This window comes from Macrosteles quadrilineatus, unplaced genomic scaffold, assembly GCF_028750875.1.
Source record: "Macrosteles quadrilineatus isolate MER2022 unplaced genomic scaffold, UCM_ALF_1.0 Scaffold_9__3_contigs__length_116548681, whole genome shotgun sequence".
NCBI lineage: Eukaryota > Metazoa > Arthropoda > Insecta > Hemiptera > Cicadellidae > Macrosteles > Macrosteles quadrilineatus.
The window spans coordinates 74,418,780-74,434,481 of NW_026542602.1; the positions used below are offsets into that span (position 1 = coordinate 74,418,780).

Below are 15,702 nucleotides of genomic sequence, written 5' to 3' on the forward strand. Positions count from 1 at the left end.
GAAAAAGTGCATTTTAGTAGGCAACCACCTAGTTCATATTACTGCATCACAAGTAGACAAATCGAGCGTCAAACCATATTGTACAGAGCCAGTAGCCTACAATGTGCAGCTCCACACTGCTCCTTAATACCAAACAGTTTTATGGAGTTCTCCCCCACAGTCCAAATTATTGAGCCTGCTGTATTCCAAAATGTAAATAACAACAAATAAAACACACTGAATTTGAAGTAAATTCATTTATTGAGCCTATCTAACAATAAATTCAGACTTAAATCGATACGTGTACATTGCCTATGTTAAAAGCGTAATAGTTGTCATGGCTAAAATTTACAAAAATAACAGTTTCATTAGAATTAATTGACTTATAACGTTGTATTTTAAATATAAGTCTATTTTTTAAACAACATTAGCTAATAAAAATGAATAACTATTTGAGGGTAGAGGAAATTGACTCGAGATCACAGGGTTACTAGTTATTTACCAAGGGCGAGATCAAAATTATATATTCTAGAGGCCCAATTATACTGTTAAGCTTTTGTACACAGAGTGACCAAAGTCAAGCCGTTATATTTAAATGTGAACTGGTGTTTACTAACTTCCACTCTTGAATCAGCTATAGTACACAAAACTGAACGGAGTATTAACCTTGCCTAAATTTACAGTACAATAAAGATTTTCTATTAGGAATTTGTGAAGACTTACTACACTGACCACCAACATTTTTTTATAACAACCACCATCAAATCAAGCTCAAGACTATAAAATTGCTGCTTGAACTGATAATGGACTTGAGCATAGGTGACAACTAAGGGACAGTTATAACAACGATGATCTATCAGTGATATTGATTTACAACAAGGAATGTACAGTCAATGGAAGGATAAACTTCGGAATATTTCTCAATTATTGCACAACACTTAAGTCTCAATTGCAGAATTATAATAAAAATATGAATACTAATTTGCAACTAAAAATCTTGGAATTATTCATCATCAAATGAAATTTGGAAAAATAAAAGATCCTTTGAAACTGATGATAATTTTGAAAAGAAACATATTGGACGGAATTTATGGCAAAGAATTTCGCATCTAACAAAGGCTAACACGGTTATCAAAAAGTTAACGCAACTATCACTTACAAATTACAATACACACTCTTATAACTTATATTAGGAAATAAAAATTTTTTCTTCCACTTATATACGTTACTATGAATAATATGAATTAAAGTATATATTATGGCCTATATTTTAATAAAACAACAATGGAAATGCAATAAAACTATTACATTTCCATAAATCAGTAGAACGAGATTCTGAATGTTATTAGCAATTGAAGAACATATTAATTTTTTTACACTTAAAATGATCCTAGGCCTATATTAAGCCCCGTTCACACGGGGCGAGTTTACAAGCTACAAGCCAGATTTTTTACACGCAGCTAGTAAAAAAACCCAGTGTGAATGACGTACTCGCTCAAAAGCTGCTAGTAAAAGTTTACGCTGCCGCTACTTTACACGCCAACTCGCCAGCTTTTGAGCGAGTAGGCGTGTAAAGTAGCTCAGTGTGAACAGTTGCTTGTGCTTGTGCGCATGTTATTCGAAGATGTCGGAGAATTTAGTTCAAGCCAGCTACTGAGCGAGTGGAAAAAGCATCGTGTGAACGACTACAAGCGCACTCGCCGACTTGCCGGCATCTTTCTTAACGTCGGCGAGTTGGCAAGTGGACAAGCTCCATGTGAACGAATACAAGCGCACTTACCAACTCGCCAGCTTCTTACACGCCGGCGCGTAGCGTGTAAACTCGCCCCGTGTGAACGAGGCTTTATATATCAATACGTTATTTTGATTAAAAGCAACTCAGATAAAACACACTCCTAAACTAAAACAATGAACGTTACTTCAATGGTACGGAAAACTAAAACTTCTTATTTGTAACGCTAACTTATAAACTAAAAATATCATATTTATTTAATACTAATTACATGTGCTTTAGTGCTTGTTAACTAATAAAATATAAGCTCTAGCTTCTCTATAAAGTTGTAATTGCTCTTATTGCATGGGTGGGTTTGTTCTACACAGAACACAGAATACCTTATGGCATGTGTTAAAATAGCTACCTATAGAGAATTGAGAACATCATAAACAGTCAACAATGCTTCAAATAAATGAGCAATATACCTGGTTAGTAAAACCATGGTACAATAAACAAAAGAATGGACTGTAGACACTTAACAAGCTTTCTGAGCCAGTTAACTGTTTAATAATGGAATGTAAAGTAAATGCTTTCTTAGTACAGTCTTGTAAAACGGTAGTGAAGGAATGTTGAGGACAACCAGATAGAAGTAACTACAGGGCTATTACATCAGAGGTACCTTTGTCTTACAGCTAAATTAAATATAAGTTAGTATTTTAGGAATTAGCTTTGGTATATAAAACACATGGATGAGTATCTTCCTTGCCTCTTCTAATCTCACTTAGTAGCCACAAATAATGATAATCAACACACTTGTAAAATATAGAGCCGGGTTTTTAACGAGGGATATTTTATGTAAGAAATTTCAATCGATGTTGATGAGAAATTTAACAGTGTTTGGAAAATATTGCTTAAAACCTCATTAAAATGTTTGACATACTTTTTCTTTACATATAGGCCTACTTTGTAAATAAATATCTCCCAAAAACCTAAACAAGTTAATCACTAAAATGTATGAGCTAGTAAACCCTTAAGTACAACCAATCAGTCTTACAAGATTAAAATAATAGTTGCATAGTAAGAACAACTCTAAAAAAAAAATGTTACATAACAAAATATTACTGAGATTAGAAAAAGGGGAAAATGAACTCATCACCACACTGGGTTCTACGGTTTAGGACGTCGTCAAATACTAACAGCAACTCACTGAAAGACAAGGTAACACCGACTGAAAGGGAGATGAAGTTATCGGCTTAGGAAGAAGTCGTCCTTGTTGCGTTGTAGGCGGCGGACGACAAGGCATACAGTTCCAGTGAGGATCACTATGGCCGGAAGTCCAAGACCAATCAGCAACACCAACATTACCAACATGGAGAAGTGCTCTTCTGGGGGCTGCCCGTAGCCGGTAACCATAGTCCTTAACAAATAATTCATTTGTAATAATTGCAGCCATGAAAACACCTGAACTTTTTGTGCTTCCAACGAAAGGCAGTCAAAAAATTTCTCGGGGATGCAAGACCTATACTTAAGTTTTGTTACACATTTAGATTAAGATTGTTTAAGGAAATTCATGATTGGCTAGGCCTAATGTTTAGCTGTTCCTGATTAATGGACTTCCTTCATTGATTTTAATTTATGCAGCATACAACTTTTGTGTGGTAGTTTTCTGATATATGTAGGCCTACCAAATGAATCAATACTTTTTTTATGTCCTAGGCCCTACCTTCTCATCCTAGGATGCTAGGTTCTGGCCCAGAACCATTTTACACCTTACTTTGGGCTAGACCTAGAACCTAGAGACCTAGATAATAGCCTATCTATTATTATTGATGATTGGCAGGATTTGAATCCTGGACCTCAGGGACTGAGGCTCTGCACTCTACCACTAGACTAGCTTGCTCCCCCCTAGCTTAAATGAGTCCATATTAGTTATCGTTCCATCCTAATATTATTAGTTTTTTATTTCAAGTCTGATTCTCATATATTGGGTGGTATTTTTTTAATTTGGATTGTCATAAACAAATTGGTCCCCAAATTATTGTTTTGACATTCTGTTCAACTTGGACTAACTGGAGAGTATCTCTGTTATGAGTATTGTATGAAACTAATATGTTTGTATGGGACTAATATGTTTTCCTTGTACTGGTACACTATTTAGGCCTAAGGGAAACTGTTGACCAAAATCAAACATTTAGCCTAACTTCAGATGCAAGATTGGCAACGTGATGTGCAATAGAGAACTAGCTAACACAAATGATAACACTTAAGCCAGTAAAAATAATCAGGAATTTGTACGACTCATAAAAACCTATTGACTGACACAATTAATCCAAAAATATATAGCTTATGTCAATAAAAAAAACGCATTCTTACCATGCAGCATATTGATTCTTGTTGTAGAAGCCGTCCTTAGCTACTCCGAAGGTCACATTGGTAGCGATGGTGAGCATGTCGTCAACTTGCGGTCCGAGGGCAGAGAACAGGAGCGAATGGTTGAGAGCCGAGCGTGGGGATGTTGGGGCGACTACATGATACTGCACTGTTTCTGTGCTGTTGGTCATCTCACGCTTGTCAGAGAAGTATACAATGGGACGCCACTGAAGGTAACCACCACCAGCCTTGTCATGCACTGCCGGTGTTAGCAACTCCTCGATCTACAACACATTAAGGGAGTGAAATAAACGATCACATTACTTAGCATCAGATGATAGTCCATGAACAAAGGAATTTTGGATCATTAGTAAGTTAGGATTTTAGTGAATTTACCATTTAGGAAAAGCTATTACCTACCGTAGTACTCATGGTAAGGCCTGGACCCGGGACCGAATAACTTTTTTGTTTTGAGGTCCCTAGTGGCCAAAAACACCATCCATTCAAATATATATGTCCGTTAGGATGATAACTCGAGCAAAAATTATCCGATTTTGATTAAATTTGGTATGAACGTGTAAACCTACATTTATTCAAATGAGTTTGCGAACCAACATGATCGGACTATGGGAACAGAGGTTTATGGGGTAAAAATTGGTTTTTCCTATTTTTGACCAAAAACACATAAAATTTAGCCAAAACATTTTGTAGAGCTTAACATAACAAATAAATTAGTATATTGAAGCGTTATTATGCGCCTAATCGTTATGGAGAAATTCCAAAAAATTGTAAATTTAAAATTCCCAGGTTATTCTTATGGAGAATAAGTAAACTCTTTTAGTTTGCTTGATTATAAACATATTTTGATCAAATTTGGAAGATGCATTTCTTAATAGGCCTAGACTATTAATATTTTACAAAAAAAAACTTTTTTACTCTACTTGTGGCAGCAAACCCAAGTAGCCTACTGGTTAAACTAATTATATTCAAGTAGGGAATAAATGTGATATCTTAAAGGAGACATTTTAGTGTAAATCCAATAAGGTATAAATGGAAATTCGCTTAGTCTGCACGTTTGCTGGTTTCATAAAAAAAAAACTTAAATTTTAACACCCCAGAAATGAAACGGAGGAAGCAAGACCTGCTGTGAAAAAGCTGCGTTTCTGTCGTCGTGTTTTCCGATCCATCCAACCGCGATACTAGTGACCGTGCCTGTGTAAATACAGTGAGACTAATAGGCTTAATGTTAGTGAAATAAGTGATTATTAAGACCCCTGAAGATGCCACAAACTGGCAAAATGCATAGGCTGACAAACATTTTACGTACAAGAACAAAGGTAAACAATTTATAAATGGTAGGCCTAATAATAGTACTTTTTTAAGTAATAAATAATCCTGAAGGTCGCTACTTCGATTCCAATCAGTTTTTATTCTAGACCTAGAAGGAAGAGATTTGTCAATGGGCTAGCAATTAATGATGCAATCTAATAAAAGGTCGACGTTAGATACTTAGTAACAAGGCCAGGGTTTGGACCGTTCTCAAAAACATAAAAAATAGGCTACCAATAATATGTGAATACCAATTTGGATTGATATGGAAAATTCGCTAAAATGAAAGGTTTTAATTGGCGTGGGACTCACAGTGAAGACTCCGGGTGCGTGTTCGTCATCCAGTGTCTTCCTGTGGTTGACCGAGGGCAATGTGGAGTTACGAGAGTCAGAGCTGACTGCGAGGAGGCTGAGTCCGTAGCGAGACCTATTGTACTGCGGGGAGAGTCCATTGATGATCAGGTCTACCTGAGAGGCGTTACCAGAGTGCAGCAGGTGGGGCAGAGGCTCACCGTGGGTCTCAGCTCCATACGCTGACAACTGCAACATTCGTAGCCAATACTTAGTAATACGCCACAAAGATGGGAAAATGGTGTAATGGTACAAGTCTGATGTATTCCTTGTAAGATTTAACAAGCTGGGGTTTCATGCAAGTTAGCACCTTTCTGGGAGAGTCGTTTATTTTTTGCCACACTACCAGCAACAACACAACCCACACGTATACAAACTACAATACTGTTTAATAGGCCTATACACTATTTTAAGTTTTAACACAATTTAACATTGTAGGGTTGTTAATCAAACATTTCCAGGCTATATTTAATGTGAAAGTGCATTTTGCCTGTCTAATTTTCGTGTGTACCCTTTGTTCAGAGCCGACTAATAAAACGCAAATGTGAAAAAGTGTCCTATAGGTAGGCATATTTTTGGTAAATTTACTGGACTCTGGACTCCAGCTGATTCAACCTAATCTCTTTCTGTAAAAAAACTACTTTCTGGTCTGCAAAGAGACCAGAAACCAACTCCTTACTGTGTAATGTTATATCTTCAATACAGTTTAGGACTGATAAAATGATATGTCAACAATCGGTCAACGTTTTCCACCGACTTCCTAGTATTCGGGCACAAACTTAAATTGTCGAGAAATCAATTATTTTTTTAACTTAGGCTAATTAAAGAGATAAGATTAGTAGAATTAATTAACTAAGAATGTGTTACCAATCCTTAAATTTATCTAATCTTTATCAAAACCAACCCTAGAATAAAGGAAAATAATTGATTTGCTTTACATGATAAACTTTATTTATAGGTTCTCTGCGTAACTGCACCCAGCAAAGCTATAATGAAGTTTTTAAGTAAAGTAACTTAAATACCAAACAAATAATTTGTGGGTTTGATGATAGGAGAGTAACTTAATTAGGAACTTACAGTGATTTGTACAGTTCCATTTTTCTGAAGATTAATGAGATTGTCTTTGAAATCTGTTGCGACAACAGTCAAGGTAGCTTCACCACTGGTGTTTGTCAGATTGCTGAGTTTCCAGTTGAAGTTCTTTGTGTCCAGAAGAGAAATATAAGAAGAATCGGAGTTTGTCTCATTCAAATATCCTGTGTCATCTGCATCGTTAAATTCAATCATCTGAAATAAAATATTTGGTGATAACTTACTTTTAGTAAAACATTAGGGTACCCACACAGTAAAAAGGTAAAAAAAAACAAGACAGCCTTTAGGTAAAAAGGAATAAAAATGGAATTCACACTTAGGCTCTCACCTAAATATCAAAACCCAGTAACTGAAACAATCTAATCTCTTATGTCTCCTCTACCTCAATGGTTAAAAATAGGCCTAGCCTAAACCAAAAGATTTTAACTTAACTTAAATTATAGGTTTTTATTAGGGAGAGACAATGTGTTAACTTTCAGTATCGAATACTGGTGGAATAAAAATGCAACAAAACTTATCACTTTGTAAATTTAATTGATTTAGGCTACAAGTGAGTAAGTCGACTTGTAGCTTTAACTATTAGGCCTACACTTAACTTATACCTTAACTTAGGCCTATTAAATTAGGCTAAATTGTAAATAAGTGCTTATAATACCTTGTCAAGAACAACTCCATATACGTATTTCGGCACCGAATCAAATTTTACAGCATCCTCATTGCCAGCAAGGAAAGGCGACCATTGGATGTTTAGCGTAGTGTTCTTCTCAGTGAGTGCCAGGAGCAGTGATGGTTTCCAGGTGAAATCCCAAATGTGGTGAAGAGTGTCATCCAAACCTTCGGCCTTGACATGTACCAATATGGCATCTTTGCACAGAGAAGGATTGTCACAGCCTGGATTCAACTTGGCTGTGATCTGAAAAATGTTAAGTTAGGCTACCGGTATTTGTTTTAACTTAAGTTAGACCTATTTCTTAAATAGGCATACAAATCAATTACTTGAAGCAAACAACATTGTTTTCAAATGACTTTGTAATTTCCCTCTAAAGGAAATAACTTAAACCCTAGGAGTGGCAGATCGACAGAAAATGTTGATTTCAAAATGTGCCGCTGGAGTGGCGGGCGACAGAATATGTCGATTTATGTAACGTTTTTTCCAGTTGCATGTTAAGCACATTTAAAGTCGGTGAAATGACATAACTCTTATACCAATGGAAAGATAAGATTCCAAAGTTTCATTTTATTATGTATAAGAATGAACCTTATAACATAAATATATTGATCTTATAACGAGTTACATTTAAACGAAAAATACGTGCAAACTCGCGAACGCCATGTTTTGTTGCACAATTGTAAAAGATGAGTCATTTCAAAAATAAATAGCAGACGTAATTTTTGTCTCTGACAAAAGCAAGTGGTACCACTGCAACAAGCATGAAGTAATCTTTTATTCTGTGTAAAGTATAACGTCATTATACATTCCAACAGCTGATGAACAATTTTTGTAAATAGCCTATTTTTACGTATTGTTCATGTGGCGGATCAACATAAAATATCGATTTCTAAATCACATATATATACAATGTGAAAAGTACAAAAACTTTGTTTTATATACGCTCTTGTAGACGAAGGACAGTAGAATTCAATGTTGTTAGGCTGGTCACACAAATAGAAGCTTTTGATTTTTCAAAGCTAAAGGAACAGAACACTTGTCATCGTCTAACCTAAAATGGCGGCGTCGTCGTGAGTTTTTGTCCGATAACAAAGACGAAGTGTGGGTTTTATCCCTAATTTTACAGTGTAATGTTCGTTTTAGTTTATTATTTTTTATTAGGCGAAATATTTATGCATTATTTTGCATAAATATTTATACATGTGTGATCCAAAATAGGATAAAAAGTTAGTGAAGTTTTGTGGGCTATAACAGCTGATCAATTGTTTTGTTTACATTTTTGCTTTTGTGAAAACCGAATATTCTATTACTTATCTTATTTAGTTATTCTTATATAGAATGATATTATTGGCTTAAAAAAATGTATGGTTTTATCATATTGATTTATTAGTAGAGGGCATTTGTGGATCTATCAACGTGTAGTTGAAGAAATTGACGTTTTCCAATTTTTCCGTATTATTGTTAGTAGGCCTAAATCTATAAAAATAATTATTTTGTGTAGGCTATATTATGATTTGTCTAAGTTTATGTAGAGGAATAAATTCTGAACAAAATGCTTATTTTGAATTGTGCAATAAAAAATTACGTTACATGTGACACGTGTTTTCTTTTGAAATAAAATTTGAAAAATTTATAAATTTTCTTTTTTTTACTTTTTTCTAAAAATCTACCTTTCTAAAATTGGTTTATATTACCATTTTTGAATTCTACTGACTATTACGAACAAAATGAATATAGGCCTACAGTACAATAGTTTATCTCTACATAGGCTACTAATTTTATGCAGATTTTTGAAGAACTCCCTTACAAATTCACCAAAATGAGCGTGCCACTCCACAAAGCACATACTGAAAATCGGTCTCGCCACTCCTAGGGTTAAAAAAATTGACCTTGTCTTATCTTATTTACTTTTAGTTTAATATAAATTTGAAATGCCGCTCTAACTTAGTTGGCTAAAAACGAGAATCCTAGGCCTCGTAGTAACTTCGTTTGTTACTGAAGTTTCATAGGCTAACTTAGGCTAGGCCTTCCATATCCTAGCTAACTTAGGTTAGGCCTAGCCTAGACTAATTGAGGGAGGGCCTAGGTGTATGGCAGGGTTGGCACCCGTCCCAAATCTGTCAGGACAGTCCTGATTTTAGTTCCTTATGCCCGTTATTAAGTCTTGATGTTAATCCTGGTGGGAGGGGGCCATATCCCAATATCCCCCTAACCTAAGGTGGCAACCCAGGCGTAGACCTATGGGTGGGATTTTTTGACGGCACACCTACCCTGTAGTTACTCTGTCAAGGTAGGCCAAAGCCTTGTTTTCTGAAGATTGGCTTATGAGCAGATAGAATAGCCTATTTTATGAACCAAATGTCGATAGGCCTAGCCTAGACCTACCTACCTTATTTAATTAGGTGGACACGTCGAACTTTGTGTAGGCCTATGTTGTTTTTTCCAATAAGTTAACTTAAACATTGAATGGAAGCTAGGTCCCTATAATCCTTGTTCAGCAAATAGGCCTAGGCTGTTAATATACATTGAAACAAAAGAAACCCGGCTTAAACTTACCTTTCTTTCACAATCAACGCCTGAAAATATTACAAGCATGAGAATTAAACTGACAATAATCATTTTGTAGTTTTTGGCAGAGCTCAGTGAAAATATTACAACGATCGAAACAACAAAAATCGCGAACGCGTAAGGCGTGGCGTACTACACTAAAGAATTTGGTAAATTTGGTGATTATTGATGGTGATTCACACAACAAACAATAAACAGCCAAAACAGCCAACGATTCGTCGATTCGACACCAACGTTAACGTATGAAAAGAAAAGAAGACAAAGAAATTGAAGAACAAACACAAACGAGTTTTTAAATCAAGACTTGGAAAGGGCCAATGAGAGGATCGGCTCAGTTTAGTACTACATTTACGGCATGCATTGCAACCCACTTTCGCTCTATCCTAATCCAAGGTTTCCATAGAGTATGATTGACTGGACTGTCTTCCATACACACATAGATATGTAGGAAGGATTATTATAGGAAGGATTATTATAATAAGGATTATTATAAATAATAAGGATTATTATAAATAATAAGGATTATTATAAATAATAAGGATTATTATTACATATAAATTGGGGCATTGTATGGCAAACTTCATTACAACGAACAGTATCTGCAGGGTGGGGCAATGAGAAGTACAGTATACAGTTTATAAATAACACAAGACCTTTAAGAACTATACAATTTAGAACTAATATAACTAAGACAAGACCTATAATAATGTTTACACTAAAGATATAAAAATCACATTTAAAAAAAAGTAATCTTATACCATTTTGTCCTGGATAAGCCATTATTTAATATACAGTATTGTAAACAACATCCTACAGTAACGTCCATGAAAATGTTGACGTATTCAAAAAATTTAAGTCCAAAGATTCTTTCAGGTGTTACTGCACACCACACTGTCACTTTAGGGCTATGTAAGGGCTTTATTATGAAGCTATATGGGTTTTTTGACATGGCCAGAAAGATAAAAATGTGCTTCCTTCGGAGTCTGAAGATTACCAAGTTTGGGAAATTAAGCACTTAGTTTTTTAATGTAAAAATCTCACCACAAAACTCTAGGTACTCTTTTGTTGTAGTCTGGTTCATGCACGACTTGTATCTTGTAGCAAGGCCCCACTAGAAAAAACCTATTGGGGCCTTGCTTGTAGGGGCAGATGCTATTTCCTCATTCTGACCGGCCAGAGACAGCCTCAATTGGGGTTGATTTTTGGAGTTATTTGAACGTTATTAGACCTCTGAAATGCCTGAAAATTCGAGTTTGGAGTTCTAGTTTTCCCGGACCCCCCTATTTGCTGGAGGGTATTCCATACCCCCAGGTCCCCCGGTGTTTGGGCTCCTTCACCCCCCCCCCCAAGCCATGAACCATGTGGTTCCTAGCGGCCCTCTTTGGACTCATTGAGAGACTGCCGGTGCCGGGTAGTACCCATCGATGTATAATAACTCTATTATACATCGATGGTAGTACCTACTCTCTCCACATTGGCTGGGGTGTGAGAACAGTTTTATGGCTTTACACCAATCTTTTTTTGGGTTAATGTTGTTCTTCTAAATAATTATACCCAGTTCTCTATCTTTAACTTAAAATTTTATTTTATGAGTACAGCTGTTTACTTATTGTTATTGTTGAAATATCTATCATCTAATAGCTGTTGAGAAAATCTAAGGAAGTAATTAGCGAATTTCCCATAGAGAATAAGCTATTACCGTAGTACTCATGGTAAGACCTGGACCCGGGACCGATTTTATTTTTCGTTTTGAGGCCCTAGAGGCCATAAACACCATCCGTTTAAATTCATATATATATATATTTATTTATTTATAAATAAAGATTAAACAATAATAAACTTAGTACCCAAGTAAAAATTATTTATTAAAATATTTACTGGCTATAGTTTTGGCTCTAAGGCCATTTTCAAAGTCTATATGGCCTTAGAGCCGAAACTATAGTCAGTAAATATTTTAATAAATAATTTTTACTTGGGTACTAAGTTTATTAGTGTTTAATCTTTATTTATATATAGTAGCCCTATTTTTCATATATATATATATTTATATTTTGATAGATTTCTTCACTTTTTAGGGCTACTGTTTCAATAAATAAGTTAAATAATAAAAACCAGAGTACCCTGAAATTAATTTTTACTAAACTAATATGTATTTCGGCACTAAGGCCATGATCACAGTATTAATTAATAATATAAAAGTAGTATTAATTAAATAATAAAGTCAAAAATAGTGCGATTTAAAATTCCCATGTTATTCTTATGGAGAAAATTAAAACTGTTGTAGGTAGTTTACTTTTTTATGGATATATGTTGATACAATTTGACAAATTTATTAATTTCATCTTATACTATTGACGTATGGTCAAAAAACACTTCTTACCTTCCCCGTAGCAGCAAACCTAAGCACTCGTTAAATCTTATGTTATTTAAATTTGGAATAAATATGTCTTATTTATAGAAATATTTTAGTAAAAATGTAATCAGACAAGTCGAAATTCGCTTAATCTGCAGGTTTGCTGCGGCGGGGGTATTTTTTTATTTATGGCAGTATGTTCAGAAATGGACGAGGTTCATAAATATGAGTGTTATTAATACTGTGCATATAGTATCCCATATAGCACAAATATGTATTATATAGGTATCAGATAGGTATCCATGAAACTTAGGATATGTATTTTTAACGTTTCAATACCTATATGATACCTTTTAAATACCTATCTAATAAGTGAAAATGTCCATCTCAAATACTATTTAGGTATCATCAATACATATCAAATATGTACCTGTTACCTGATAGAAGCCTATATGATACCTACCTTATAGGTAAAAAAAACAAATTTCAAATGTTATTTAGGTACTTTTTAGGTATCATGCATGTATCAAGTATGTATGCTAAAACCCTGAAAAATATTATTCACCTGGTTTTTGATATCAGATTCAAAACTAGCACTGAGCTGAAGAATTTCCTGAAAACGTTAAGGTAGAAACTAGTTAATTCTATATGTACATACATAAAAATACAATATTTATAAGAATTAAAATTATAGTTTTTATCTCATTCACTTTTAGCAAATTTCCCTATAGTAGTCTATTACCGTAGGTGGCACAGTAAGACCTAGGCCCGGGACCGATTTACTTTTTCATTTTGATGTTCCCGGGGCCAAAAACACCATTCATTCAAATTTATATATATATATATACATATATAAAAATTTGAACAAATGGTGTTTTCCGTGAACGAATGCGTCCGTGAACGCGACGCAATAGCTTGAGTAATTTGTGTCCGATTTAGATTAAATTTGGTTTAAAGTTGTAAGGCGGGATAAACTTGAATAAGTTCGGGAATCAGCATGATCGGACCATGGGAACGGGATTGTATAGGGTAAAAAATGGTGTTCGAATGTTTGACCCTCAAAACACAAAATTTCCCAATTTCTTTCTAGACCTCTTTAAAGAGCTTAAAAATATAAAATAATTTTGCTTATCAAAATGTTTTTAAAGGGTTATTGGTAACGGAGAAATTTTTAAAAAATTAAATTTAAATTTTCTGTTTTTTTTATGGAGAATATTGTAAAATGTTGTAGTTTGCGTGATTATGAATATATTTTTATCAAACTTGGCAAATTTATTCATTTCATACTAAGCTATTTACAGTAATATTTTACAAAAAATACACTTTATTAGTTTCCTTATTGCAGCAATCCTAGGTAGTCATTATAAACCTAATGTCATTAAAATAGCCTTAATAAAAAATTAATTCAGACAAATAGAAATTGCTTAGTGGCAGGTTTGCTGCGGTGGGGGTTTTTATGTCAAACTGTTTAAACAATCTGGGGGATTTACTGAAAAAAAATATTATTACTTTATTCAATAATTCTGCTAATTATTAGAACTAATAACTAACAGTACCTTGACACAACTTCTCAACACTGACAATATTTAAGTTTATATTATTTGAGTCGACATTCGAGATTTAAATATATAGGGAACTGTACGTTCAGTGCAATATAAATTTAAAGATAAAAATAAAACGGAAGGTTTAAAATTCTGCACTGCATTAAATAGTCTGTATTAATAAAAGTTAATTAAAAAAATATTTGATAAATTAAAGTCAGAGGTCCAACAAGAAAATCGCATTACAATTTAAACAATTTATTAAAACACATTTAAAATATACAATCTTCAACAGTCTACACAAACTCATCGTTTCTCTCTTCTAGTATCGAAGAATTAAATGATCCTTTAGCCTCGCTATCGGGTCCCTCAGCATCAGGTCCCAATGTCGTGTCGCTACCATCAGGTAATGGTCTGAAATAAAAATAGAGAAGATTTAAGTTAAACTAACATACAACAACCCATGAATCAACCACTTAGTAAAGATAAGTTATAAAAACAATCAAATGGAGGCTTCTCCCTTAGAGGGAAGGAGAAAAGAGCACCTTCGACTAAATGTAAGGTTCAAAGAGTGAGCAGGGCCCAAAATTTACACTCACAATATTCACTAATTTCCATGGCACTTGACACATATTTATATTTTTGAGAGCTTTTTTGATCCTGAGATGCCACAATTATTCCACTAAACCCAATGGCCTACTTCGACGAGTTGTTCTTGTCCAGCTGCCTGGATGCTACAGAGCACTTTGACGAGGTACTCTCGTCACGCGACAGTGCTAGTAATTTTGGCTTTTTCCAATAGGTAGCAGCACGAACTGGGTCACTTTATGGTAATAAAAATCAAGCTATTATTCCTATCTCCTGGTTTAACCCATAGATCACCAGGTAGAAACCCTTGCCGACAGACCGCCACCGCCCACCACTGCTCGAGCGAACATCATTACCGCAACGATACGTAGTTCAGCCATCTCGGTGGTGTAGTGGATAGCGCACCGGGCTGATAATTCGGAGGTAGCCGGTTCGAAACCTAACGGAGGCATTAACTTTTTGACTCGATTTTTTTCATTATCAGCAAGTTTGGTTGGTTTGGTTAGGTTATGATAGTTTAATTTTATAATTAAAAAATTATTAATTTATTTTGAGACATTTATAATTTTATTTTATGAACAGAATTATTTTTGTTATTAGTAAACCTTCATTCGATATTTTCATTATCATTTGGTTTGGTTAGGTTATGACAGTTCAATTAATTTAAATTTAACCTAGAAACAATACATTTTGACAGCGACAGTAATAGAGATACCAATTTCCCACAAACAGTTCGGCTATGCACGGTAGGCCTATGATGCGTTAACCCTCACCCAAGGGGTTTACTGAAACCTAGTTTAAACAGAGAAATTATTTTAGGGAAAGTGAATCTGAGGTTGAACTAAAGTTTAAACCACGATCAGAGTTTAACTTGATTTGGGGAAAGCGGCCCTTAGCCAAATAAAGTGATCTATTACTAAACCATTATAGCTAGCCTTTAGTATTTTGACTAAAAGAATAAAGAACAAAAAATATAATTTCCCTTAAAAAGAAATTGAGAAAAACACTCAAACCCCACTTTTATGAAAACATTGACTACAAATATTGGGTTTTATTTTTATAAAAATTAATTTTGTTATGAAACACACTCAAAAGAGCTTCAAAATGTACAATAGGATGAAAAGATTAGGCCTACATACGTGGGATT

General features: G+C 34.5%; 1 protein-coding gene across 1 annotated transcript; it reads right to left on the bottom strand.

Annotated features, from left to right (window-relative positions):
* Nucleotides 1–221: 221 nt before the first annotated feature.
* LOC129004196 (glycosylated lysosomal membrane protein-like) lies at nt 222–10,308 on the bottom strand. The gene is made up of 6 exons (XM_054432670.1): nt 10,062–10,308; nt 7,491–7,748; nt 6,821–7,030; nt 5,705–5,932; nt 4,067–4,347; nt 222–3,110 (listed from the first exon to the last, which is right to left on the bottom strand). The coding sequence occupies exons 1-6, from the start codon at nt 10,122–10,124 to the stop codon at nt 2,939–2,941; spliced, it is 1,212 nt and encodes a 403-aa protein (XP_054288645.1). The 5' UTR covers nt 10,125–10,308; the 3' UTR covers nt 222–2,938.
* Nucleotides 10,309–15,702: the final 5,394 nt, after the last annotated feature.